Source organism: Urocitellus parryii, chromosome 11 (genome assembly GCF_045843805.1).
Source record: "Urocitellus parryii isolate mUroPar1 chromosome 11, mUroPar1.hap1, whole genome shotgun sequence".
In the NCBI taxonomy this organism is placed as follows: Eukaryota; Metazoa; Chordata; class Mammalia; order Rodentia; family Sciuridae; genus Urocitellus; species Urocitellus parryii.
The window spans coordinates 12,455,640-12,482,637 of record NC_135541.1 but is presented as its reverse complement, the minus strand read 5'-3'; the positions used below and the strand labels follow the sequence as shown (position 1 = coordinate 12,482,637).

General features: G+C 53.6%; 2 protein-coding genes across 2 annotated transcripts; one reads left to right on the top strand and one right to left on the bottom strand.

Moving 5' to 3' along the window:
* Positions 1-1,126: 1,126 nt before the first annotated feature.
* Ubxn10 (UBX domain protein 10) lies at positions 1,127-1,972 on the bottom strand. Its single transcript, XM_026413008.2, has one exon. The coding sequence runs from the start codon at positions 1,970-1,972 to the stop codon at positions 1,127-1,129; it is 846 nt and encodes a 281-aa protein (XP_026268793.2).
* A 12,593-nt stretch (positions 1,973-14,565) lies between these two features.
* On the top strand, positions 14,566-26,998 carry Pla2g2c (phospholipase A2 group IIC). Its single transcript, XM_026413011.2, is given in 5 exon segments — positions 14,566-14,606; positions 16,568-16,705; positions 19,804-19,904; positions 26,833-26,898; positions 26,901-26,998. Coding segments are annotated over 5 exon segments (444 nt in total).

Sequence of the window (26,998 nt, the reverse complement as noted above, 5' to 3'; positions counted from 1 at the left end):
AGATGAGCTGTGCAGGTTTGGCTGGACCCACAATACAAGAAAACTTTGGCAACTTGTCCACATCTCAACTTCAGCCTTGGAAAATCGGGACGCCACAGTCTTCAGGGCATCTGGGGCTAAGGCACTTGGTGCCAGCCAGCCTGCCTCATGGCCGTGGTCTTGGCATGGGCACAGCAAAGCAACCCCAGGCAGGTGCGCTCCTCCTCCTGCACAGGGTGTGCTGTCATTGCCTCAAAGGACCTTCCATGCTTGAGGTGGGTGTGACACCAAAACTGGGGAATGAAACTATTTATAAGGGGCCCTTAGTACAAACTTGAACAGACTTGTAGGTTTGTCTATTTCAAAAACAGAAGATTCCATCCGTGACGAAAGCAAAGGAAATCAGATTGCATTGGCTTTTCTCAGTTTTGGAGGAAGTGTGCATAGAGAAGCTACAGGAGTGGAAACCCAAGTTGGTCCCCATTGAATAGCAGCACTGCCTAATCCAGGGCTGTGGGAGCACCTACCTCCGGCTCCGGGACGGTAGAAATGGTGCTATCTTGGGGGATTTGCAATAGCAGAAGACCTCATCTTCCCTTTGATGCCTCATCACACAAATAGAAATCCCTAAGCAACTGACCACCCCCAAGCCCAGCAGAGGGGCTGCTTCCAGAGACAAGGTCAGCAGCCTGTTTCTTAAAGATACACTTGCAAGAAATACAAATGCTAGTTAGAGATTTCCTAGACCCTGGTTATTTACCAGATTAGAATCCTCTCTAGTGTTTAATCCTGCATCAAATACAGAAAGGCAAACCATCGGCTTCAAGAGAGTCAGGGTTTGTGTTCAGAGAGGAAATGCTCTAGAAAGAATCTCTGTTTTAGGAGGACCCGGCACACTGGCTGTAGCTGTTTAAGGAACAGTCTTGGACATTTCCAGCTGCTCCAGAGGTGGAGAGCAGGGAGGGTGGTCCAAGGAGTCTTTGCTGTGCGCTCAGCACATCAGCAGATGATATGCCGTGGAGATGGGACCCAGGGACCACAGATGCACCAGGCTCACATGGCACTCGGAGCCAGGCTGCCTGGGAGGCCCCGGCACCCAAGCACGCTCCTTGCTCAGAGACCCAGGACCCCAGCTAAGTGGTGCGGATCAGGGCCACCCCTCCCTCTCCTCCTGGGAGATGCCCAGCACGGATTTGTGGGGGATCCCGCACTCCTGCAGCGATCTGGTGAGGTCAGAAAACCGTCTCCGGGGCACCTCCATGGTCTCAATGCTGCAGCCTCGGTAGGTCACTTTGTTCCTCTGCTCAGCCACCGCCACCACCGTCTGTAAGTCATCAGTTGGCCGGAAATGGCGGATGAACCTTTGGCCTGAGGGTGATCGGACAGCGAGCAGCAGCCTGGGTTCTTGGTCTGATGGTTCCTCCAGGTTTCGATCCTGGGAGGGGCCCTGCTTCTTGGTTCCAGTGGCAAACTTCCTCTCCAGGGCACCAGCGCAAGCTCTGGAATCTTCTTTGCTTGGCTTCACAGTGCAGGCCTCCTCTTGGTAAGGGGCCCGGATGCTGCTCAGTTGCAGTGAACTGGCCTTTTTGGCTACCGTGTCCACAGCCCCCTCCTGGAGGCGCCTCCTGCTGATGGAAGGCAGGACGGGGTACTTATTGAGGGAAGAGGAAGCAGCGAGGGGCCCCTGATGCAGCAGTTCAGGGATCTCCTCGAAGGCCCCCTGGGTTGGAGAAATGGGCGCACAGGCTCCTGGCTTCTGGTTGCCAGGAGACTCGCAGGGAATGGCTGGTGGCCGGGGGGAAGCGGTGCACTGGGGGCTGTCCTCCTTCCCCTGGGGTTTGTGCAGAGTGGGCCGAGTCCGGCCTTTGGCAGACTTGGGCCTGATGACATGCATTTTGAGGGAGTTTGACTGCCAAAGAAAGCTGCCAGTTGCAATGTCGACGACAGCGCTGGGCTTGGGTGGTGCTGTGTTCACAGGGACTTCTGTGGCCATTGCTTCTCAGGACCCCTGAGGAAGCAGGAAAAAAACAGAGGAGGCAGTGGGTTAACCATCCCTGAACACTGGATCCATGCCATCGCTCCCCAAGTGCCCAGAGTAAGCACCAGCGGGCCACAGTCCCAGAGCCTTCTCTCTGGATTTCTGGCAACTGGAGAGGGCGCCAGCCGCGATTCATGTATTCATTCATTTTAGGTCACTGGGATAGATCAGCAAACCAAAGTCCTCACCACTTAGAATTATTATAGTGAGGAAGGACGGGGCTAAGCGCACACCTAAAAAGATATTTTCAAAGAGTAACAACCCCTACGAAGAAAATTCAGGATTGGCGGAGTGGAGGACGAATTCTGATTCTTAGGAGGAGGGGCTGTGAGCTGGGAGAGCACAATGATGACGAGGAAGATGCCCTGTTGACAATCCAGAGCAGGGTCACCTAACTTTTCCCATAAATATTTTCTGCTTTGGGAGCCACAGGGTCTGTTACGGCTACTCAACTCTGCCACTGGGGCATAAACCGCCCCGCCATCCGTCACACAGCAGCTGTGGCCGTTCCAATAGAACTAACTTTAGTTGCAAAAATGGAGGGGGGGCAGATTGGGCCCCTGGGGAGGGAAGGGCACTGGTGAGGTCGTGTAGCAGGGGGAGCTTGGTAGATTCCAGGGAATTTGTGGGTTCCCAGGCCTGGGAGCCCTCCCTGGGGTGGCCTGTGCCATCCATGGACAGATGCAAACGTCAGGAGGGTGGGCGGCAGCTGCTCGGGCTCCAAGAGGAAAGTGACCCTGTTAAGGTGCTAAGCAGGGAAACCAGGCTCAGCTCCACTCAAGAGCTGATAGCTTCTCCCTGCGCCCCCAACCCGCCATCGTAGAGTGTCCTTCCCCACGGGACTCGCGGTCTACCCAGGCACATTGTCCACTGTGGAGGCACCGACTTCTGGCATGCCAGCTCCCCTCTCGCCTCGGCCCTTCCTCCTTCCTCCTTCCCAGTCTACTCTGAGCTTGCCCTTGCTTTTCCTTCCTCTGCATTCCCTCCAGCCTTGCTGGGTGGCTCTGCATGAACCACTTAAAATCCTTCCTTAACTTTGTCACCAGGGCTTGGGGGAGAGGAACAGGAAGGCTCCACTGCCCCTCCGGCCATCTCGCTGGAGAGGCGCTCAAATTCTAGACAAGGGGTGCCCAAAGCTCTTCTGTAAAGAGCCAGAAGGGGGCTATTTGGGGCTCTGCAGGGGTCTGGTCTGTTACAGCCACTCAACTCCACGTCTTTGCAGCAGCTCCAGAGACGGCAGGGAGGCGAACACAGGTGGCCATGTCCAATAAAACTGCAACTAGGGACTCGGAAATGTGAATTTCATATAATTTTCATGTTGTCACAAAATATTCCTCTTTTGACTTTTTCCCCAATGATTTAAACATGCAGACGGGCTCTTCCCGTCTTACAAGCCACACAGTAGCAGGTGGCTGACCAGTTTGGGCCTGGTAATTGGTCAGACTCCATCTTAAACCAACTCTAAGGGGAATCTGGGCACATGCTAATCCTACGGCTGCGTGAGCCAGGAGGTAGTGCTGCCTGATGGTCACACGGTGAGCTGGTGGCAGAATCTGAAACAGAGCCAGGTCTTGTGACATTCAGTCCTGGGTCTTTTGTAACCAAATGAGCTGCTACTTGAAGGAGCAGCCTTGGCTCTCTCCCAGCACATCACATTCTGTCTCTGCCACTTGCATTTCTTGCTTCCCAACCACCTCGTAACCCCAAGGGCCTCTGCACTGGGTCTCCCGGAGGCTGCTCAGGCGAGTCAGGGAAATAACCACAGAGGCTACACTCTGAGGCGGCAGGAGGAGCACTTCTCCATGTAGACCCAGAATCACTAAGTCATGTCACTGCTTCTGTCATTGCCATCTTGGTGGCCCCTCCACTAACACCATTACTGCCATCTCCTCCCAGTCCCCAATTGCAGGTTTCCCAGAATGCTGTGGGCTCCCTGCTTCCCTCTGCATTCCGACCATCATGGCGACTCCTGCTTTCTCTACTCAGGCTGACCAGGTCTCTCCCAGCCTTCTGAAGACCTTCTGGTGACTTCCCAGTGCCTCATGGCCCCCAAGAAACAGTATTTCAGGCACAAGAGCAGAGGACCAGAGTCACAAGACCTCCAGATAGCTACATGACTGTTTATTCTGGCATATAACTTTCCTCATTTATCAAATTAGATCTATGACTTTGAAGAGGCTACTTAAATACCTCTGAACCTCAGTGTTATTCTCTGTAACATGAAAACAGGAACACCAAGTAAAGTGTAAGTGGGAAGAACCAGGCCTGGTACATAGTAGGGGCTTAGTTAAATGTTCAGGGCGCTTGCTTTGGGTGTTGGCTGACTGCCTATCTAGTGCTTTTGGTTATTCTAGGTCCAAAGCTGCATCTGTTGCTCTAGAGCTTTTCCCCAGGGGGTCCTTGGCGTTCTTCCCCCCAGTCAGTGCTAACCAGAGGGAGGTCCTGGGGCTTACACTGCACAGGGAGCTACCAGCTATGCAGTTGCCTCAAAAATGCAAAGAAGGGCTGGGGATGTGGCTCAAGCGGTAGCGCGCTCGCCTGGCATGCGTGCGGCCCGGGTTCGATCCTCAGCACCACATACCAACAAAGATGTTGTGTCCGCCGAGAACTAAAAAATAAATATTAAAAAAAAAATTCTCTCTCTCTCTCTCTCTCTCTCTCTCTCCTCTCTCTTTAAAAAAAAAAAATGCAAAGAAAAAAAAAATCCTGAGTTGACCACTTTCCTTTTAATTTCACCCTCCACTGACCTCAAATTCACCCCCCTCCAGGCTAGGTTCCCCACCCAGTCCTCAACAACATTCCCCAAGCCTCTTGGCCTGTGTCCTAACCTTGCCACTCTGTGCACGTGACCAGTGTCACCTGGTTATAGGGAGTATTCTCTCCCTTGCCAACAAAATCTTCACCCAAACACACTAACCCCATGAATTCCTGATGTCTTTCTCTGCTGAAAATCACGGGATAAGTGACTCTCGGCTTCTTGTTTTAAAGGCCTGTGTTTGCTCCATTCCACTCTCCTTCCCATTTGCATTCATCCTTCACACCCAGTCTGGCTACTGGTCGTTCAGAAACTTCTCATTAGCAAATGCCTGGCCGGTCGGGTGGCCCACTCCTGTAATCCCAGCGGCTCGGGAGGCAGAGAGAAAGACCACGAGTTCAAAGCCAGCATCAGCAATGTCAAAGTGCAAAGCAACTCAGTGAGACCCTGTCTGTAAGTAAAATACCAAATAGGGCTGGGGATGGGGTTCAGTGGTCGAGTGCCCCTAAGTCCAATCCCTGGTACCCCCTCCCCCCAAAGAAGCCTGCCTGTCTCCTTGTTAGTTGGATCTATTTTCTGATCAGCTTCTAAGACACGTTCTCCCCAAATTCAGTTCTAGAGTCTTTCGCTTGTAATGAGGCAGCTCTGCATGTAACTGGGAACAGTGTGACAAGATCATAACTGTCCAACTCCTGGGCCAAGGATAAGCTTGCTCCCCTCTCTCCCCACCCTCCCTGCCCGGGAAGGGCTATTAATTTGCCACAGCTTCTACAGAATTATCACAGGCTTGGCTTCCAACACCCACACATGCCTCAGGAAGGTTTAACTGTCAGTAAGTTTGGTAACTTAGAAACCTCTTCCTTAACAACTTTGACGAGTGAAGTCATGTGTTCTCACAGTCTCTGCTGGACTATTTTTAACAGTAAAACTTGACTATGTGCATGCACTTGTTATACCTTTTGGTACTATATAATTAGCCATGTTCAGGGGGTGTCATTTTCGAGACACCCTGGTCATAAGATAACATGACTGCAAGCTATCTTAGAGAAAAGCCTCCATTATGACTAATTCCCCAAAGCCCACTCATGGTTATTTAGAGACTAACACCTCCTTCAGGTAAAACCGTTATATCCAACCTGCTTCCATAACCCACTGCCTCCTCCCAAGTGCAGGGACCATCTGTCACATGGAGGGAACACCAGCTCCCCCTGGGGCACCCAGCACAAGGGCAGGGGAGGTAGAGGGAACAGGTGTTTGGGGATCTGGCCAAGTGTGCCTTTATATTCACACCTTGGGTCCCAAACTCTGCCCGCCACCCCCAGTCCAAGCAGGCTTCCACAGCACCATCATTATCATGCTCAGCAAATTTCACTACCTCTAGGCCTGGCAGACGCTCAACCACAAAGAGATTTGACAAGATCTAGGCGTAGGACTCCGTCAAGCTGCCAGCTGAGTAGGCAAGTGGCCTGTTTACTTAAACACAATAGCAGCACTGCAGAGGCCTGCTAGGAGGAAACAAACCCTGAGGACGGTTTCCAAGAAGTTGCCAGGGGGCAGGTGCCCATTAAGATTCACACCAAATCAAATGGAAAGGAAGAAAATTTGATGGGAGAAAGGAAAGCCATGATTTCTGCCTTCTAAGGCTATACACCATGTTCCACGGGGTCAGTGCACCCCATTTTTCAACCCAAATCTAAACCTCCAGTAAAAGCAATAAAATATACCCACCTACATACCATCTGCTGGTGTATACCAAGATGCATACATTGGAATTGGTCTTTTAAAACTGTTTATCACTTAATCCCAACTCCTGTCACCCACCCCCATCAACATCTAGAAGGACTAACAGGAGATGGTAGTCAGCCCCAGAGAAAACTTTGGTACCATTCCCAATTCTACCCTAGACTAAGACCAGAACGCACTGTCCTGTGCCCAGTGCCACACTGAATCACAAGCCAAGTGATCAGAAGATTGGAAAGGAAATCGGGGGTGATTCCAGCAGCAAAGGCGCGGGGATCACTCATGGATTTCCAAGTTTTGGCAGCCCTGGAAGCAAAGAAACTTAAAGCTCAGAGGAAGGGACTTGGGGGAAGGGCAAGACAGCAGGACTGGACAGTGAGAGATGACTAGGGTGAAAGAGCACAGGTCTGGGGGAGGTTCCCTCGGGTTCCAGCCCCTCCGTGGGACTGGGACGTCCTTTGCTCTGTCTGGATCAGTGTCCAGAGGCTGGCTGTGCACAGCCCCGAGCTGGTCCTACTTCCACTGCCGTGAGCTCTGGCCGGGGCGTGCTCTGTCCCCCGGGAGGAGCGACTTCCCTCCTGGGGGCTCCAGTCCCCCGGCAGGCGACGCACCAGGGCTCTGGGACCCGCCTGCCCCGGTCCCTCTCAGGCGCGGCGGGGCCGCGGGCGGGCAGCCTGCCCTGCTCACCTCGCCGCTCCGCTCCATCCACCTCCTGCGCCTGGCGCGGCCAGCAGGTAAACAGCCCCGTCTCCCCGGCAACCGCGCGGGATAGGGGGCCACGTGCTTCCGGTCCGACCGGAACCGGCCCCGGAGGGGTGCGGTCCGGAGCGGGGCCGGGAGGGGCGGGTCAGAGCCCCAGGTCGCCGGACCCTCAGCCCTGCAGCTGGAGGCGACCGGACCCCAGCCCGCGCCTCCTGCCCTCCCCACCTCGCAGCCCGTTGCTCCTCAACCCCCTGATGTGACCTTGGATCAGACCCTGACCCTCCCAGCGACCCTGACTCCCTGGTTTAAAAGGAGGCCTAGGGACTGATTGATTCCGGCCAACCCTAGAATCCCAGTGGCTGCTTTTTGGGCAGCAGGACCACTGATCCGCTTCTCCTCCTGGGTACCGCCCTTTGGGCACCGGTTCCAGCCGCCCCCTCTGGGCGCACATCCTGAACCTCTGAGCCAGGGCCACCGCACCTCCTCTGAGGGCCTGGCCAGGACCTCCTTCACTTCAAACACGGGCAGTCACTTCTAGGGCATCTCTGGCTCTTGCTCTGCATTTCCCAGACCCTGGAGTCTGGCTCATCACGTCAGCCCTGGTCTTGGCAAGAACCTTCCACACCTTGTCCTGCTCTCTTTCTATCCCTAAGGTGCTATGGAACCCTCATCCCGATCCCTCTACCCACATCTGGATCCTAAAGAAACCTTGGCAGGTCACACACATTGATGTGATGGGAAGTGTGGTCTCCAACCTCAACTGGACCGTGGGTGCTGCCCAGCAGGTCTGCCATTTTCTCCTCCCTTCTCTCTCCTTCTCCTCAGTGGCTATTTCAAACCTGTCTTCCCTCCTGAAACCTCCTACCTCTCCCCCTTCCTCCTCCATCTTGGAAGATAATCTTACTGCCCTCTGCAGAGAAAAAATAGAAGGCATCATATGGAAACTTTTATAGCCGTCTGCCGTCAGACCTACAACTTGCCTGCCTTTGCTTTCTCCATCCTGCCAGTTGGAATGGAAAGGGGCTGTCCTTGGATTCTGTCTGAGGTTAACTGCGCCTCCACGGGGCCTGTCACACCACGTGGTCACACACACACACTCTCACAGTACTCCAGGACTTTTCTCCTGCTATCCCCTTAACCTGGAAGATTCTTCCCCTTCCTTTGCCTAATTCCCATTCATTCTTCATGTCCTGACCTAACAGATGAAGCTTTTCTTCCAAAATTGACTTTAAAAGAAGCCCCAACTGGACCACTCTCTGCCAGGTTCTATTCTAGACTTTTGGAATAGGCAGATGAGTAATTTAGTGGCTGTATTATTAGAAGGCAAAGGTACTAGATATGCAAGAACCATAGATTAGCTATCTAGCTCTGGGGCTAAATATCTACTATTGCTCCTCAACCCCCTGATGTGACCTTGGATCAGACCCTGCCTGGCCTGGCCGTGCAGGTGTGCGATTTTGATGTGAACAAAACTGAATCTTCAGAACATTCAGTTTTGTTGAGAAGACATATTGTATGCTGATAGAGTTACAAATCAGATTGTTTTCAATACAATTTGAGCCAGGGGTAGAGGAGCAGGCACGGGCTGGACGTGATCCTGTGTGGATGGGCATAGGCAGCAAGGTTTTTGAGGCGGTGGTGGGTGGGGAGGGGATCATGGTCGTGTTTCTGCTCATCCCAGAGAGAAAGCTCTTGATTTGTGGCAGCTGCTGGTGAGGGCCTGGGCTGGGCAAGCCTGTTGGGATGCCAGCTGTCACTTGCCCAGCAGGAGTCTTGTGGCCCCAGAAAGGTACAGGAGTTGGCAGTTTTAGGAGCCCATAGTTTTGCAGGTCGGTGCATATGGCTTATCTCTTGTTAATGATTCTGTCAGAAATATCTAAGCGATGCCTTCAGCCCTTCAGCACCCACTCAGAAAAGATGAAAGTAGATTCTTCATCAGCTATTTTAATATCACCTAGGAATTATGTAATCCTTTGGAGAAGCAAATGGGCTTCTCACCCCCACGGGTGTGCGCCCTTGGCAGCGCACAGTAAAGTGGTCATTGTGCCCATGGTCTGTTCATGCTCAGCGGTACGTGTGGACCCCCCTTCCTTTCCATCTCTGTCTCACTCCACTCCCCCATTCCCTCCTGCACTCCAGCCAGGTGTTCCCCAAATGGACCTTCAGCTTTCTCGTCTCCAGCGTCTTTGCTCCTGCCTGTCCCACCTTGTTCCCTTCCTTGAGGTGAACCCAAACTGCCTGATCCTTCAAGGCCCTTCTTCCATGAAGGCCTTTCCTGACTCCTCCTCCTACCCAATGTCATGTGCTCCTGCTGGTCCCCTCTGGTCCAGTGGAACATGCCCAAGATGGCAGCATTCAGCTCCTTCAGGAGACACCATTGACTCCTTTGCTTTAGAAAACACTGTGCTCAGGACCCCCAGCTCATTAGGGCAGAGCTGTGTTGGAACTCACATCCACCTGGTTCCAGTGCCCACTCTGTACCCCAGAACCCCACTCTGCCCCCTTCCCCACATTTCCAAAAGCACTGTATGTGGAGCTGCTGTTGAGCTGGTGGTAGGTGTTGCAGGCAAGGTCCCTGGAGTCAAAGCTTGCATTTCAGTCCTGGCCCCACCACTTGCCAGCCAAGGACCTTCCCTTCTCTGGACCTCAGTTTCCACATCTGTAGAATAGGATTGCTGGGAGGGTGAAGTGAGATAACGCCTGGACAGGTCCTAGCACGGTGCCTAGCACTCGGAAGTGCTTAATGAAGGTTATGTTGCTTTCTGACCATGAGGCTCTCCTTCAGTGGGTTATGAGCTCCTCCCCTTTGCCTAGGTGCTGCCTGCTGTGTGGTGGGTGCTCAGCTAATGAGAATTGAATTAGTAATGATGGTGATGTTCATTCCATGCTGGCTTTTTTCCTGGGAATCCCATGAGCTGCCAGCTGATGCCCCCAAAGCTAACCGGCTTGAGGTCCCTCAGGCCCAGCTGAAGGCGGAAGGTCCAGTTTTTTAGAGACTTGTTCTGAAAGAGCATTTGGCCCCATTTCCAACTAGCGATTTCTAGACTTCAGTGTCTGTACTCAGGGTCTTTTTTCAGTGGGAGGGTACTGGAGACTAAATCCAGGGGTACTTAATCACTGAGCCACATCCATGGCCTTTTTTATTGTATTATCATTTTTAAAATTTTTGAGACAGGGTCTCACTAAATTGCTCAGGGCCTTACTAAGTTGCTGAGGCTGGTTTTGAACTTTCAATCCTCCTGCCTCAGCCTCCCAAGCTTTTGGGACTGTAGGCATGAGCCACCACACTCTACCTGTACCCGGTGTCTTGCTCTGGGGCTTCTTGATCCCATTAGACGTTTGCATTGAGGTCCTGGATAACCTTCAGGAGGAGTGTGAACTGGGTGGATAATCTAGTTAACGAGGCTGAGCTGCTGGCACCTTAGTCATGTCTCCTGGTGAATCAGCTTCCTGAGGGCATCTGCCGGAGGGAAGTTTCTAGATAATGAAGCTTACCCCTTGAAGTACTTTAGGGCTTTATTGTTTTCCCCATATTGTTGGAAAATATCCAAAAATGAGTTGCCTACTTTCGGGTCTCGTTGAGCAGACTCCGACAAGCACTGCCGTTACCTTGGCAACTGTCGGCCAAGTGCATTTACCTTTGGGAGTTGGTTGAATCTGTTGGTGCTCCTTGGGGGCTGGGCAGGACCACTGTCTCCATCTCAGAGGAGGAAGCTGAGCTTAAATCCTCTGACAGGAAGTAGGGCCAGCTCCAGGCCTCTCTCCTGTGGTAGGATCTGAGTTGCTTGCTGTCTGTCTGTCTAGCAGCTCTGCACGGAGCACCTTGTCCTGGCTGCTCCGGTGCAATACAGCTGATGCCACCAGCCGTCTGCCCCCACACTCAGTGGCCCCAGGCTCACAGGCCTCCATGGTTACTGGTTTATCTTTCCTCCCTGGCCTTCCTACCAAGAAAGCCATTCTGGATTCCATTCCTGTGCAACAGCTGGCTCTAAAAAGGGGGTAGGGGGTGAGGGGCTTGTTAGAATTGTGAGTAAAATAAGTCCGCTGGGGTATCTGCGGCGCTGTTTGGGTGGCTGGGTCTTCCCAGCTGTGTTTTGGATAGGTGCAGCCTTTGGGCTAATGGTTCACCTAACTACCGGGTGAGGAGGAGTGCCCACTTTGGGGGTCCGGTGCACCTGGGGGTAAGTCTGGCACCTGTCAATTCGCAGGGCCAATGACCTAACCTCTGCCAGGCTCAGTTACCCTCAGTGATAAACTGGGATGGAGAACATAAGCCTCACAGGGAATATCCCAAGAGGACTCACGGAGACGACCTGCGGCCTCATGTTGGTACCAGGTTGGTTGTAGGTATTGCTTTTGTCTATGTGACTCGAAGTATGACAAGACAGTGACCATTCACTCATCCACTCATTCCTCAGGTGTGTATATGCCCCCCATCTCTTCTTGCCTAGTTTACTTTTGTGAACGATGAAGAAGATATCCTCCTAATAGCAATAACAGCAACCGTGACGTGGTCAGTAACCTAGCAGGGTGTTAAGGGAGTGCAATATATAAGTTGTCCTCTTCGTCGTTGGTACTCATTGTGTCAGGCACCGTGCTAGGTGGGTGCTAGGGATTAGGAAGTGGATAAAATGGCCGTGACCTTGGTTCTCGTGGGGCTTTGCAGTTTATGTCATCTTACTTTCTCCTTCGCAGAGTCCACCAGGGTTTCAGTGCTGTGTGTTGAAAGATGGATCAATGAGTTGCGCACATAACCCGGAGGGCCTCCCAGGGCCCCCCACTTGCTGCAGGAGTCGGTTGAATGTGGCTGCCCCTCCCTCTCTGGCTCTCTGGCCCCCGAGCTCTTGGTTTTGTCTCAGTCCCAAACCAAAAGTCAAAAGGAGGGAACCGCATCTGTCTCGCCCAAGCCGTAGCTGTGATCTCTGAAAATGCTGAGACCTTCCGAATGCCACGGGGACGAGGGGTCTAGGTGGGGACCTAGTGAGCAGGAAGAAGCCCTGGGGTTGGAGTTAGGGACAGAAGTTAAATCCTGGCCCTGCCACTTGGTAGCTGTGTGGATTTTTTTCAGATCATTTCTCTCCTCTGAGCCCCGGTTTCCTCGTCTGTCAAATGCGACAGTGATGGCGCCTGCCTTGAAGGGCTGTAGGGAGAAGGAAATGGGAGCAGAATACAGGCCGAAGTTCATTCAAGGCCTGCTCCAGTGCCCCTCCTGAGGGAAGCTCTCTGTGACCCTCCCCAGAGGGTTCACGCTCCTGCCTCTGAGCACAAAAGACATTTATTTCTCCAAGCTCCAGAGCAGTGCTCCCAGCTCCCCGTGAGCTTCCTCTGGGCTCCCTGGATACAGACTCAGACAGAGAAGCGCATTGTTGGGAGCCTCCCAGGAGGTCCAGCCATCGGGAACTGAACCAGGCAAGACTGGGAAGACAAAGTTGCCTCAGGGGTGGGGTGGGGGGAGAAAAGGCTAATACAGTGGGAGAAAGTGACCCAGAAGGAGAATCCTACTTACAAAGGGAGAAGCTGACATGCATGGGGAAAGATGTCACGGGGGGAGAATCTGACGCTGTGGGAGACGCTGGCAAATGGCAGGAGAAGCTGATGCATAGAGGGGGAAGCTTGTGCAGGCAGTCGCTGAGGTCTTGGCCAGTCCTCCAGGGAGTTCTGGGGCCGGCAAGGCCTCTCGGAGTTATCCTGAAAGAAGCAGGGGACAAGCCTTTAAACCAGCACCCCAGCCAGGCATGAACTAGAGAGCACCCTTTCCCTTCTCCCCTAAGGGGTCATAACCTCGAGACACAGGGTCCCTTGCAGCAGGGGGCAGTTCCCAGGGAGTGAGGGTGGGGAGCAGCTGGCATGTCCTCCCTGAAGATCCAGCTAAACATGGAAGAACCAATGGAGAAGTGAACCCAGACCTTCTGCCCACACGGCGCTTAGGGCTATATTTGGTCTATACGTATTCGGTATCTGCGGCCAGCTTGGCAGCCTTGCTTGGGCCAGAATCTTCTCATTAGCCAAGCACGCAGTTGGTGCTTAATAAGAGTCTGTCAGATTTCATTATCAGTAGCCAACTTTGACCCCTCTCTTTGTCTCTTTAAAATACCATCGCCTGCCCATTCCAAAGATGTCTCTCCTTTGTGCACCAAAGCTGCGCACAATTATATTTTTCAAACTCAGAAGAGAAAAGGGAAGCAAAAGCCTGTGGAGATAGAACCTAATTTTAAAAACATCCCGCATAGCAAGGGAAGGAAGGGTGGCCAGCACACGACCTGGTCAGGGCCCAGCCTCACAGCATCCACCAGAATTTTGCCAAAGAGGGCAAAATAGTAAACGCACTTGGTCACCTCTCCCCGGGCTCTGCGGCAGGCTGGGTGTTTTGAAGTTTCCCTGGGAAACTCTGCCACGGGGTGAAAATCGAGCTGCAGCTCGGGCACCTGCCAAAGTCTCTAGGCTCAGCTGAGCTATTGTTCACGCTCCAAGTCCTGACGTTATCAGGCATAACCTGATTTATGATGGGGCCCATGTGGCTCACTGGGACACAAGGCCCCATTCTCCTCCATTGGCCCATGGGCAGTGTGCCTAATCTGGGTGTCATTACCACTGATGGTAATGAAAACTCGAGGTTTACCTATTACTGTGGTTTATCACAGGTAACAGTCTTATTTTCATTGTTTCAACTGGTTCCCACAAGTCCGTGGAGTAGACAGCTGTAGGATTATAAGGAATTGGTTCAGCTTCTCTGGGCCTCCGTTACCCCCTCTCTATGGAGATCACAGGAACTCCTAAGATGTGAGGGTTGAGTCATACAATACCCACCAGGCCCTTAGCATTCTTAATAAAGGCTTGACATTGCTCATAGGGATTATTAGTCTCCCTTTACAGGAGGAAGCCAAGTTTCAGAGAGACGAAGTTTGCCACCAAGACACCAGGGTTTCAAGCGGGGAAAACCCCTGGACAGAGATGCAAGTGGAACCAGGTTTCCCTGAGCTGGATCGCCACCGTCAACAGTGTATGTGTCATTGAGAACAGAGGGACTCCTGACTCCTCCAAAGGAAAAAAAATGTTGAAGAGGTGGTGTTGTTCAAAGAAGTTTTTTTAAAAAAATGATACTTGGAATTTTTAATGGAGTCCTTCTTATTTTTTAATATTTGGGTCTAAAAACCAGGAAGGATATTGTATTCAGAGAGAATTGAAGAAAGCTCTCTGCTCCCTCTGCTCAAGGCTCTCCGAGGCCTGCACAGTGACTGGTTTGCACTCATATGGCCTCGTCTCATTCCAGTCCCTTCTTCCCAAACAGGAGTTCCACTGGCAGACAAAGAAGGTGGGACCCTGGCTCCCTGGACCCCTGCTGTCCTTGGGGATGAAGGTCATTGCCCTTCCTGTTGTCCTTATCTCCTGCCATAAGTAGTAAGCCAGATAGGTGGTACCAGGATGCTGTCCTCGCTCTTCCATTGGGGTGGCCTCTCCTGAGGTGGCAATGGGTGAGGGAAGGCCACAAGTCACCGAAACAGGCTGCCACCAAAGTTCTGCTTCTGTTTCTGTTGCCAAGACCTCATAGAACTTCTAGGATGTTGCTGGCTTTGTACTCAGAAGAGGCGCCGGCTGGGATTCGACCACTTCTGACCCTGGGAGGGTCTTCCTTTGGATGTTAGTTGCCTTTATTTAAAGTCTTGTGGCTTCTGCACAAAATGGCAGGCACATATCTGGCTAGTTTAGGTGTGGTGCATTATTATCAGAAAGACATTCTAACGATGACTCAAGGAATAACTGGTCACTGTGAGTCATTGTGACCAGGGGAGCAGATTGCATTCCTCTGCAAAAGGAAGAAAGGCCCCCTAGGAAAAGGAAAATTCGTAGATTTATTCTGGATTAGTTGAGTAGATATTTGTCCAAATCCATTTTAAAAAAATGTCTGTTTCCGCTGTATAACAGTAACTTTCGGGTCCCTAATCTTAAAAATGTCTAAACCACCCCTAGTGGTGGAATTGACAGCTTTCAAGGTCATGGTGTAACAGGAACCTGTATGCAGGAAGGGTCCCTTCTGTAGCCCCACAGCATGTCCTGAAGAGCTGCAGCCCGAGAGGGGTCCCACCTCTCTCCAGGAACTGAAAATGACCCCCCCTTGGCTCAGGTTGATGTAAAATAAGAAAAGTTCAAAGCCAAGAACGCCAGCCCCTCTGGATATCATCATGCATTTACAATTTCACAGAAAAAAAAAAAAAACAAAATATGAATGAGTTAGGAAAGACAGTCTCAATCCATTTTTTAAAAAGGCAAACATAGGTGGTCCCAGAAACTTTTCCTCCTCGGAGAGTAGAAGCACCGACTCCGGCCTGCAGCAGGAGGGGGCATCCGCCACAGCAGTGAGGCTTCCAACAGGGCAACGAGGCAGGAAGGCGCCCGGGAAAATGTCCCCAACTCTGCCTTTGGTTTTCTTCTTCAGGTTCACGTTTTGACTGTATTTTTATGGCAGAGTTAATACTGAGTACCGGCAGCAGCCCCGCCCTGGAACCTATTCCTTTCCTACACCAAGGTGTAGCCACTCCTAAAACTTGGGTGTTCATTCATCTAGGTCCTTGCTCTGCCCCCCCCCACGCACCTGGAAACTTTGTAATAGAAAAATAATACCTGCTCATTGTAAAAAATAAAAGCAAATTGCATAGCTGTATACAAAACAACTGTTGCCCCTCGGTTTCTCTATCCCCCTCCTAAATCCCACTGCCTAGAGATCTTGCTATTAAAGACAATATATTTTCAAAACACCTAATTTTATTACCCACCCTCCATTGGTGGGCACGTGGGTGGTTTCCATTGTTCTGATATCACAAACAATACCGCAGAAACATCCTTGTATATATTTTTGTGCCTGCTTCTGGAAGCATTTTGTAGAAGTAAAAATCACTGAGTCCACATGCATTTGCTATTTTAAAATATGGATCGAGGGTGTCTCTCCTGCCTCGTACGTATTTGATTTCTCCTTTGAGGTTGTAAATGCCTGATGATATCCGGAGGGACTGGCATTTCTAGCTTTGAACTTTTCCTGTTAATGTTGCGTCAGGCCTGAGGGGGCTTCTGCCTCCAGTGGTGGTTTTCTACATTTGAGGGGAAGGCAGTGGAGCATTGTCCTAAATGTCATGGAAACTGGGTGCTCATCGTGGGTTAGCAAGACACTCTGTGTGACGGGGTAAACCTGGTCCTATTTCTTCCCCAGGAGAGAGGCCCATGATCCCAACCAGGCCATCACTTTGCTTTAGGGACCTGGTGACAGCCCCCCTGCAAAGCCCCCTGGTGGGGGACGCCAAGGCTGCACCATACTCTTTGCCGCTTTTCCTGTTCCTTGTTTCCTCATTGTCAGTGACAGTCCCCACCCTCGGCAGCTTCTGGCAGTTCCAGAGGATGGTCAGCCACATCACGGGAAGGAGCGCCTTCCTCTCCTGCTATGGATAGGACTGCTACTGTGGGCTCGGAGGCAAAGGGATCCCTGTGGACGACCCAGACAGGTGTGTGCAGGGCTCCAAGGCCACCTGCCATTCGATTTGCACTGAAGCTGTAGCTTGAAGCCAGAGAGGGGCGGGGCAGGGGGAGAACCAGGAGCCTTTCACGGCAAGTAGAGAAACCAACTCAGGCCAACGCAAGAAAAGACTGGAAGGGTCACAGGGTGGGACTTGAAGAGCCTGTGTCCAGGGCCAGCCTCTTGAACACGTGGCCATGAAGTCGGCCAGGCCAGTCCTCCTAAGGGCCCAACGTGTGTATGTGCTGCTGCCATCACCTTGCAGTTTTTTTTTTTTTTTAATTATTTTTAAAGAGAGAGAGAGAAATTTTTGTAATGTTTATTTTAGTTCTCGGCAGACACAACATCTTTGTTTGTCTGTGGTGCTGAGGATCGAACCCGGGCCGCACGCATGCTAGGCGAGCCCGCTACCGCTTGAGCCACATCCCCAGCCCTGCCGTTTTTGACAAGAGGTCTGCGTTCCCTTCCACACCAGGCCCTGCATGGCACGTAGCTGGTCCTGTTCAGAGCACTAGAAGCTATTTTAAAGGAACTGTGTGCTCTTCCCCCAGCCCTTGGATTTTAGGATTATAGGTGTGGCTAGACTACCCTGCTGCCTCCTGGCCCTATTACATGTTCTAGGAGGGAATCCAAGTGGCCCAGTTTGGAAAAGTTGGCCATCTGGGTGCGATCACACGGCCCGACCTGGATTCCAAGGCCTGCTCCTAAGGATGGGGTGGGCGAGCGCGGCTTCCTAGAAGAGGTGACAGCTGGTGTCATCTGGGGAGGGTGTCGGGAGGAAACTGGGTAGTATGTGTGTTGCTTCATTTGAAGAAATAAGAAGACAAAGTGTTCCTTGCCATGTTCAACCTAGCTGGACAGTTGTGTCCCCACCCCAGGGCCTGAAGTATCACACCTGAGCTTGAGTCTACCGCGCTTGGTGGTGGAACAGCGGACTGGCCAGGACGGGTGGTCTGCAGGAGGACTGATTTAACCCTCCTAGTGAATGTAGGAGGCCATGTCACCACCCCCATGTTACAGGTGAGGACGGGGAGGTCCCAGACCAAGAGCCGCTAAGCCTGTGGTCCTAAGTGGCAAAACCAGGACTGGAATAGGGTTTGCCTCTGTCATAGCCCATCCCCTTTCCTTGATGATGTGTGGTCCAAGTTCAAAGGCAGATTCAAAACTATGAGCCAAAGATGAAGGCCAAGAGCCCGCCTGCAGATGGGAAAGGGAAAGGGGATGGAAACGCTGTCCTTGGCATTTCTGGTCTTAGGATCTGAGCCCAGGTTTATCTTGTCTTCTTATTGGCTGTCCCCGGGGGCTCCGCATCCCTGACCCTCGTGGTGGAAGAAGCAGAAGCGGGCAGAGGTCAATCCCCTGCTGTTCCCCCGGCCCCGCCCCCCACCCCCCAGCCCCCAGCCAGCTCTGAGCACTGAGAGCGAGGACTGTGACTGTTCTTGTTGACAGTAGTCTCCTTCAGGGACGAGAGGTGGGAGGGAAAGGGAGAGAGAAGGGAAATTGCATGGAAATGGAAGGAGACCCTCATGGTTATACAAAATTACATACAAGAGGAGCTGAAGGGAAAGAGGGAAAAAAAACAAGGGAGAGAAATGAAGTGCAGTAGATGGGGTAGAGAGAGAAGAGGGGAGGGGAGGGGAGGGGAGGGGGATAGTAGAGGACAGGAAAGGCAGCAGAATACAGCAGACACGAGTATGTAAAAACGTGGATGTGTAACCGATGTGATTCTGCAATCTGTATATGGGGGAAAAATGGGAGTGCCTAACCCACTTGAATCAAATGTATGAAATATGACATGTCAAGAGCTATGTAATGTTTTGAACAACTAATAAAAAAAAAAGACTATCCCAGTGCTTGGCACATAGAAGGTGCTCAGGCAAAATGGCTGGACCGATGGAGGAGTCTCAGGGACCTATTTGAGTTCTGGGTCTATCATTCCCAGCCACATAATTTTTTTTATCGTTTTAATTATTTGTTTTTATCTTACCTCCCCTTAGTATTTTTCCCTAATTTGAAATGTCACTATTGCTCTTGAAGACACAGGTATTTTCAGCTCCCCCCACCTTTCACAGGTCTCTATTATGTGTCCTTTGTCTTAGGGCTGTGATTAAACTTATTGTATCCACATGATCATGTGTATATTCAGATGATAAGGTTTATTGTTTCCTGCAGGGTAGGATATGTGCTAGGTCTCGGCTACTTAAGGGCAACCATTAGATGATTAGAATGTAAACTCCTGCTACCGCCCTGTTCTTAATTTGTTTTGTATTTCCAGGACAGCAGCTAACTTCACAAAGGTTTGTAATCAACAAATTGTTGGGTCTTGCAAATATCATGAGTATACTTTTTGTTCTCCCATCATTGCTTCAACATTCTTTTGTTGAACTAAACACTTAACCAGCAACTATTAAGTGTCAGATCTATTAATATGATATATAGCAATTCTTTTCCTCTCTGCTTAGACACGCACGCACGCACGCACGCACGCACACACCCCACACGCCAGCCACATAATTTTGAGAAATTTGCCTTTCTGAATCGCTTTTCCTCCCCTATAAGATGGGGACAATGACTATACTGCCCAGGGGACCGAGTCACCAAGGAAACAGCAGTAGGTACTAGGGGGGCTCAGTGGACGTTACTGGCTGTTTTTATTTATTTTTAATATTACAGTCGGCCACGGGCTCTGCATCCTCAATTCCACCAACCTCACATGGAAACTAGTTGAAAAACAATGCGTCTGTTCTGGACACATATCGGCTTTTTCCTTGTTATTCCCTAAACAACACAGTATGATGATTATTTTCATAGCATTTACATTGCACTAGGTATTATAGGGGACATGTGTAGGTTATAGGCAAATATCATGTCATTTTACATAAGGGACTTGAGCTTGAGGACCTCGGCATCCTCAGGGATGCGGAACCCTTCCTCCTTGGAACTGAGGGACAACTGTTTTAGTAGTAGTTCGCCACTCTGGCTCCAGGAGGGGAGGCAGGTGAGTCCCTTGCTGTCCCACCTGAGGTCCTCCAGCCGATTCCCCAGGGACCCTTGCACCCATGCCGTCTCCCTCTCATGTGGCCCCAGATGCTATGTGACGCATGACTGCTGCTACGAGAGGCTGAAGGAGTCTGGCTGCCAGCCCATGTTGAACAGCTACCAGTCCCTCATCATCAAGACGGTGGTCTGTGAGTAGCCTTCTCTGCAGGGAAATGCCTTAGAATCTGGTCTTTCCTTAACCACCACTTCCTTGTTGACCCAGTGTTCTTTTAGGAAATGAGATTTTTTTCCAGATGCTTTGAGATGGAAAGGGGCAAGACCAAGGACCAGAGCTCCTTGGAAAGGGCTTGTTTTATCTCTCATTGGACTCTCTGCCCAAAGCTGTATTTCTAACACCTGACAAATAGTACCTGCTCAATAAAAAGTTGTTGACTTGAGATTTCATTGTCTTTGCAGCTTCCCTTGGCAACTGTTGCTGTTGCAAACATTCTTCCTTATTTCTGTCTTGTGTTAACAAAGCAGCTCAACCGTCTTTCAGTTGAGCAAATACTCGTTAAGGGCAACTGCATGCCAGGCATGCAGATCGGTGCCATGGGGGACACAAAAGTAACTAGGAGGGATATGAGAAGGGAATCCATAGGATATTGAGGCCACTGAAAGAGGTGGAAAAAAGCCAGAGTGGGCAGGTACACTGAGAGTCCACCCATGGGGAATGACCTGGGGTCCCGAGGCATGGATTGGCTGGTGGGGTGTAGGTATGGGTAGGGCAAGTGTGGTCTAAAGAGCAAGTGGCTTTGGGCAGTAGCCTTCTGTGGGTTGCACCCATTCCAGCCGGTGGTCTGGGTCCCCCATACAGGGTGGGGCTCCCTTCTTAGGGTGGGGGTGAGGGAACACTTTCCCCCCTGGTGTGATCATCCATAGTGAGGGTTTCTGGAGCTCATCTGTCTCCGTGAGGCCAGGGAAAGCCATCCCAAGGACATGCACCCCCCCACATTCCAGAGCGCTCAGTGTGCTGACCCGGGATTCTAACTCGGCTGTACCAGACCCAGGGTGGGGACTGTGAGGTCTCCTGGGCACCAGCTGTGAGGACGGACGTGGGGTAGACTGGAGGCTCCGGCACTGGCTGGAGAAGATCAGCTTCAGCTCCTCCCGCGGCTCCCTGCATGGCCCCCACCCCCCGTGAGTGCTCACCTGACCAGAAGCACCCCTTTCCCCAGGGGAGCTCAAGCAGGCTTCAGGCTGGAGCTCTCTGCCCAGGGTCATCCTCAGGCCGAAAGCCAAGCGCCTCTTCCACGACGCCCCTAAGGCCACACTGGGAGAGGGGAAGGTGGGGGGTGCCCCAGGACGGTGTTTGTTTCAACACAAGAATGACACCTTCTTGAGGCCAGGGGCTGTCTGCCCCATGAGGAGGGGCCATGGGTTAGAGAGGGAGGGATGCCTGGCAAGGTCCCCCGACCGTCCCCATCCTGGTTCCTGGTCGTGTTTTGCAGGGCTCCCTCTCTTCATCTTGGTGAAGGTGTCAAGTGCCCCTTACCGCCGTCAAAGAGGCCCCACTCTTGGAGAAGAATGCTCAAGGGCGCCCTCCTCTGATGGCTCAGAAAGTGCAAGGATGGGGAAGAAGGGAACAGGAGGTGTCAAGGGAGGGCAGTGGAACCAGGGGGTGGGGAGAGGCTCCTCACTGGTCAGAGGCCCAGACCAAGCCTCCGCCCGGGCTGCTCACAGGGTAGAGGGCCCGTGGGGACACTGTACCCCAGGACATGGGAGGGTGCAGGAAAGTAACTGGGGGTGGGAGGAGGCTGGAGCCCCAACAGGTGACACATGTCCCCTGATTGGCATGTGCCGGGTGGTGACGAGAGCTGGACTGGCCAGCTGGTGGCCTGGGCTGTGCTTTCCTCACGTGCTGCCCTGAGCCTTGCCCCGGGCTCCCGCAGTCTGGAGCCCTCCCTGCCCAGGGGCCTAGCACAGGAGGGGCTGTGTGTCAGCACCTGGCATCAGCAACCCCCAGCAGTGAGCCGAGAGCCAGGCCACCTGGGCTCTTGCTGGATCTGTGGCTGCTGTGTGTTGGGACCCAGGCACAATGATTCACCTGCCCAGTATGCACTGAGCACCCCTGGGTGCCTGTCCAATGCCAGCCCTGTGCCAGGGCCAGGCACAGAGCAAGGGCAGGCCAGGCTCCTCCTGTCCTGCGAGTCACATTCTTATGGAAACTCCAGGTGGCAAGATAGATGCTCTACATGTAGCACCTTGAACCCCAGCAATGGGCCTCTCAGGTGGGTATTATTCCCTCCACTATCAAAGAGGAGGCTGAGCTCAGAGAGGTTGAGTCACAGCCACGGTCACAGTCAGGGAAAGAAGAGTTGGGGTTCAGAGCCAGGTGGGCCTGCCCCCCACCACCCTGCCCTGTAGACGGTGCTTGTTGGAAGGACTCTCACACAAATGTAGGCCTCGTGATCTGCAGCAAGCTAGTCAGAAGGTTCAGCCCTGGCCCAGGGAGGGCAACGAGGGCCTCTCTAATGGCTCAGATCTTCCCACTCCTGCTGAAAGGCGAAGGAGCCAGGCAGAGCCAGGTCCCACCCCCGCCTCCCCCCTGCCAGCCTCCCCCCTCCCAGCTAGGCCTTCGTCTCCCTGTCTATACAGCAGAGCTCATAACCGGTGTCTCACAAAGTGGCTGGGAGCACTGAGGAGAGTGACCTGCTACAGCGGCTGGCCTGCAGTGGCTACCCAGTTAGTGCCCTTCCTGTGGGACACAGCGATTTCCCCATCTGTCCAGGTTTCCTCTTCCCCTCTACCTGGTGGGAAAGCACTGGGCGGCTAAGGCTGTTCCGGCCACTCTCCTGGGGTAGGCCCCCCTCCCTACCCCTAGCCCTTAGTTCAAAGAGCTGCCCTGCAAGGGTTAACCCCTCCCCAGCCTCCCTTGAGCTCTGAAATCCTGCACCCAAGCCTGGTCCCATGTTGCCTAGCAACCAGTGGCTGCTGGGAGGGATGTGGTAGGTGAGCCGGGAAGGAAAGGCGCAAAACAACTTGGTCCGTCCACCTAAATGCCACCAGGAGATCAATGCAGAGACAGGCCTCTGACAGAGCCCAGGGGCCGGTTTGCTGGGAGGGGACAGCTGCCCTCCAGCAGCCTGGGGGGTGGTTCTCCCTCCTCTGAGTGGGCTTACATAAGTACTTGGCATTTGCAAGGGACTTTAAGATCACCGGCAGTGACACCCCCCTCCACCCACGCATGCACGCATGTGTCGTGTGGGGAGGAGCCCAGCCTTGGAGACAGACGGTCGGTTCTAGCCACCTGTACTGCTGTCACCTCCATCTCTGGGCCTCCGATGCCCCCTCTACCAGAGTGGGAAGGCGGAAGTGGCAGCTTCTGGGAGTTGAGTTTGCAGAGACCTTTGTCACCTGCGTGAGCCACAGATCGGGAACCAGATCCTGGCTCCTGGGCCCCGGCACAGGCGCCTTTGGCTGGTGCCCAGGCCACGTAAGGGCAGCCTGGAAGGCCGTCAGCAAACGCTGCGGGGGCAGACCAGCCATCAGGGCGGAGAGCAAAAGGGAAAGACGCCACCCCTGTCGGGAGGGAGCTTCCCTTCTAGGGGCAAGAGCCCACGACCTGGTCACCATGGAGACACATTCTGATAGGGACCAGGCTGTGAGCAGCTCACACCAGGTGCCAAGCTGGGGCAAGGTGCAGGCCAGGGGCAGGGGGCCTACCTAAGTGGCCGAGGGAGGCCTGCGAGGGGGGTCTGAGGCTGGTTGCCAGCGGCAGGAGCGGGGAGCCTTGGGAAGGAAGGGAGAGGGGGTTGGCGCTGCCCCAGGCGGGAGCTTTGTTCTGGAAAGATTCCTGGGGCTGCTGTGCAGAAGCGGGGAGGGAGGAGCCAGGAGGAGACGGCTTCTGAAGCCCTGTGGAGGGTGACCCGAGTTTGAACTGGGTGGTGGCAGGTGCCGGCTGTGCTTCGGAGGTGCAGTTGCCAGGACCTGCCAGCAGGTGGGAGTTGGTCTGAAGGAGAGGGCGGCTGATGGGGGCTGGAGGCCTGAGGCCATGGGTAGTGGCGCCATCTACTGACCTGGAGAAATGGGGGAGGAGCGGACCCCGGAGACACAGGGGGCTTGGTATGAACCACGGAGACACAGGGGGTTTGGTATGAACCGTGGAGTCTGAGACGTGCTGTGGTTTGGACATGGGTATGTCCCCCAGGGGTTCTTGTGTTGGCAGCTTGGTCCCCAGAGTGGCCATGTTGAGAAATGGGGGACTTTAAGAGGTGGGGCCCGTAGGAGGTCACTAGGTGTCTGGGGGTTCTGGAAGGGACTAATGCAGTTCTCACGGGATGATGCTTAGTTCCCACAGAGGGTTGTTTATAAAAGCAAGACCGGCCCCTCCCGGGTCTCTCTGACTTCCGCCCTTGCTGTGTGATCTCCGCCCCTGGCCATGCTCCTGCCAGGATGCCATCCACCTCAAGGCAGCCAGGCAGGCCCCACAGAGCCACCACCTTGCTGTCTAGACTTTCAGCCTCCAAACCTATGTGCTAAATAACCCTCTTTCTTTGTAAATTACCCAGCGTCAGGTATTTTGTTATAGCTATGGAAAACGGACTAATAAAGGAACATCCAAGGGGTCGGCAATGAGACACTTGCATTGAAGTCTGGCGCTAAGGCAGAGGTCTGGGCAGGAGCTGGGAATCCAGAAGATGTGAGGTGCTGAGACATTCTGATAGGGACCAGGCTACCAAGAGTGCCACTTGGTAGAGAATTGGGGGAAAATTTGAGCCCAGGCTGGGGGCACAGACAGGCCTGGTGAGGGTCTGGGTTAGCCACAGGCAGGAACGTGCACCTGTGGCCTTGTCTCATTCGTGGAGCTGTACTTCATGGAAAGGGAAAGGACATTCTGAAGCCACCAGTTCTTTTCTTCGTGCCTCAGTTTCTCCCGCAGCGCACTCCAAGATGCAGGGTCTGATCTAGGTTTGCTTTTGGGAGGAGGCTCCCAGAGATGGCCCAGGGCTGCCTCTTCTTCCCCGTCGTGACAGGCTGAGGGGTGGCAGTCCCCAGTGAAGGACCGTTGCTGGAGATCCACTCCAGAAGGGCCAGGGGCTGGGTGAGCTACGGGGGGTGGAGACGGAGGTCAGGGAGGATTTAGGAAGGACAGGAGGACCAGGGGGAGGGAGAGGGCAGTGAGGGAAGGGAAGGAGGAGGCCTGGGAGTTGAGATGCAGGAGCGGAGCGAGGAGGAGAGGAGGGGACAGACAGAGACAAGCAGGAGGAGAGAAGGACGGACGGACAGAGGAGTGGGAGGGGCAGCAGAGGGGGGAGCCGGGCCTGGGGAGGGGCCTGAGGGACCTTGACAGCTTGTGGCAGATGGGGAAGGGGGAGTGGGGGGGCAGAGGTGGCCCGGGCCTCAGGAGGGGTGGGAGAGGCGTGAACATCCCTGGCACCTTCCCGAGGGCGAGTGGCGAGGGGCAGCTGGTGTGGGGCGGTGACATCTGCCTGGAGAAACGGCGCCTGCAGACGGGCGCGGGAGGACAGCTCCTGCCGCCAGGTGGACGCTGCAGAGGAGGACGGCGGGCAGCCTGCAGCCAGGCCGGTCCCCTGACAGCCACCGCTTCTTCGTGTCACGGCAGCAGTGGGCCTGGCAGAGTGCCCTGCCCAGGAGCCAGCCGCAGCAGCCTCGCCACCACCGGGAAGGAGGCACTTCTGTCCGTCCCCACTTTACAGACAGACACCGAGGAGGACTTCCCAGGTCACACGCCAAGGTGTTTAGTGACCTTCTTCCTCACTGCAACCCCACAGATGTGGAACTCAGAGGGAGTTAGAGAGAATGGGGGAAGCTGTGCCACAGACAGACAGATGGACAGACAGACACACACACACAGCTAGGACCCTGGACACCTAAGAAAAGGCCCCATCTAGTGGCTGCTCAACCCAAGGGCAGACGCTGGGTCCCCGAGGCACAGGCTCATTCGCTTATTCAACAGCTGTCTGTGCCGCGGCTGAGGTGCCAGCATCTGTTCTAGATGTTGGAGACGCTGAGCCAGAGGGGGGCCCTACGTCCCAGAACTCACGCTCCACAGAGGAGAGGCCCCAAGCAAGTCAACCAATCAGTCAGTGCAGATTGTGAAAAGTGGCAAATGACATAAACTGGGGGACATGGGAGCGTGGCTGGGATGGCCAGGGACAGCCTTTCTGAGGAGGTGTAATTTGATCAAGACCCAAAGTGTAGGATGGATCTCACCCCTTGAAGGTCTTGGAGAGAAGGCTTTCAGACCAAGACGGTAGCATGTGCAAAGGTCCTGGGACGACAGGGTAAGATGTGTGAGTTAAAAGAGACTGGAGTCCCTGGAGCAGAATGAGGCTGGGGAGGGGGTAAAGGTTCAATAAGGAAGGGGAGGCTGGGGGGGTGCAGTCAGGGCAAGTGTGCTCCACTGGCCACCAGGGCTGGGGTGTCTTCCCTGAATAAGAGGAAAGCACTGTGGGGCTTGAAGAAGAGTGAACATAATTCAGGGGACATTTCAAGACTGCTCCTGCTGATTTCCTTCCTTTAAGGAGGAAGAGCTGCCGATGACAGGGACTTGGTACGGCCAGGATGGTGGAAAGAAGCAGGCAGAGCGTGAAATACTTTAAACAGGACTCGGGGCCTGGTGTGGACGTGGACAGAGGACCAGGTTGGCTCCTAGTTTTCTGGTTCCAGTCAGAGTTGGTGCCATGTGTTGAGTGTGGAGGGAGGACAGGCTTGGCAGGTGGAAGGGGCACTGGTCTGCCCAGGGTGCCATTTTGAACGTCCCAGTTGGGGGTGCCAAGCCACCCAAGTGGCATGTCAAGCAGGCAGTCAGAAATGTGAGATGGGCTCTGGGAACACGAGTCCCTGCCCTCCTCCCAAGGCCCGTGGCTGCCCACGTACCTCAGGGCTCCTCCATGCAGCCCCCTCCCACCCCTCGTTTCCATCCAGGCCGTTCACTCCAGCACTGTGGGTGCCCGGATGTGGTGGGGAGTGCTTGCAGATTTAGGGGAAGGACGCCTGGCCCCGTCCCTTTCTGCCCTCAGCCCTTGGCCCCTGCAGCTCCCTGCTCTCCCCAGCCTTAAAGCCAAGCCCTGGGTAGGCAGGGCACCCCCCTGACCCTGTGTGTCTCTGCAGGTGGATGTTCCCTGGATCCTGGTGACGGTTGCCTCTGTGGGCTGAAGGCCTGCGAGTGTGACAAGCAACCTGCTACTGCTTCAGAAAGAGCCCGCCCACCTACGAGAAAAACTGCAAGCCCTTCTCCAGGTGGCCCCAGCGCAGCAGGCACCGGCTCCAGGGCTAG

Coding starts and splice junctions, on each gene's coding strand:
- Ubxn10 (XM_026413008.2), bottom strand. CDS start 1,972: ATGGCCACAGAAGTCCCTGTGAACACAGCACCACCCAAGCCCAGCGCT.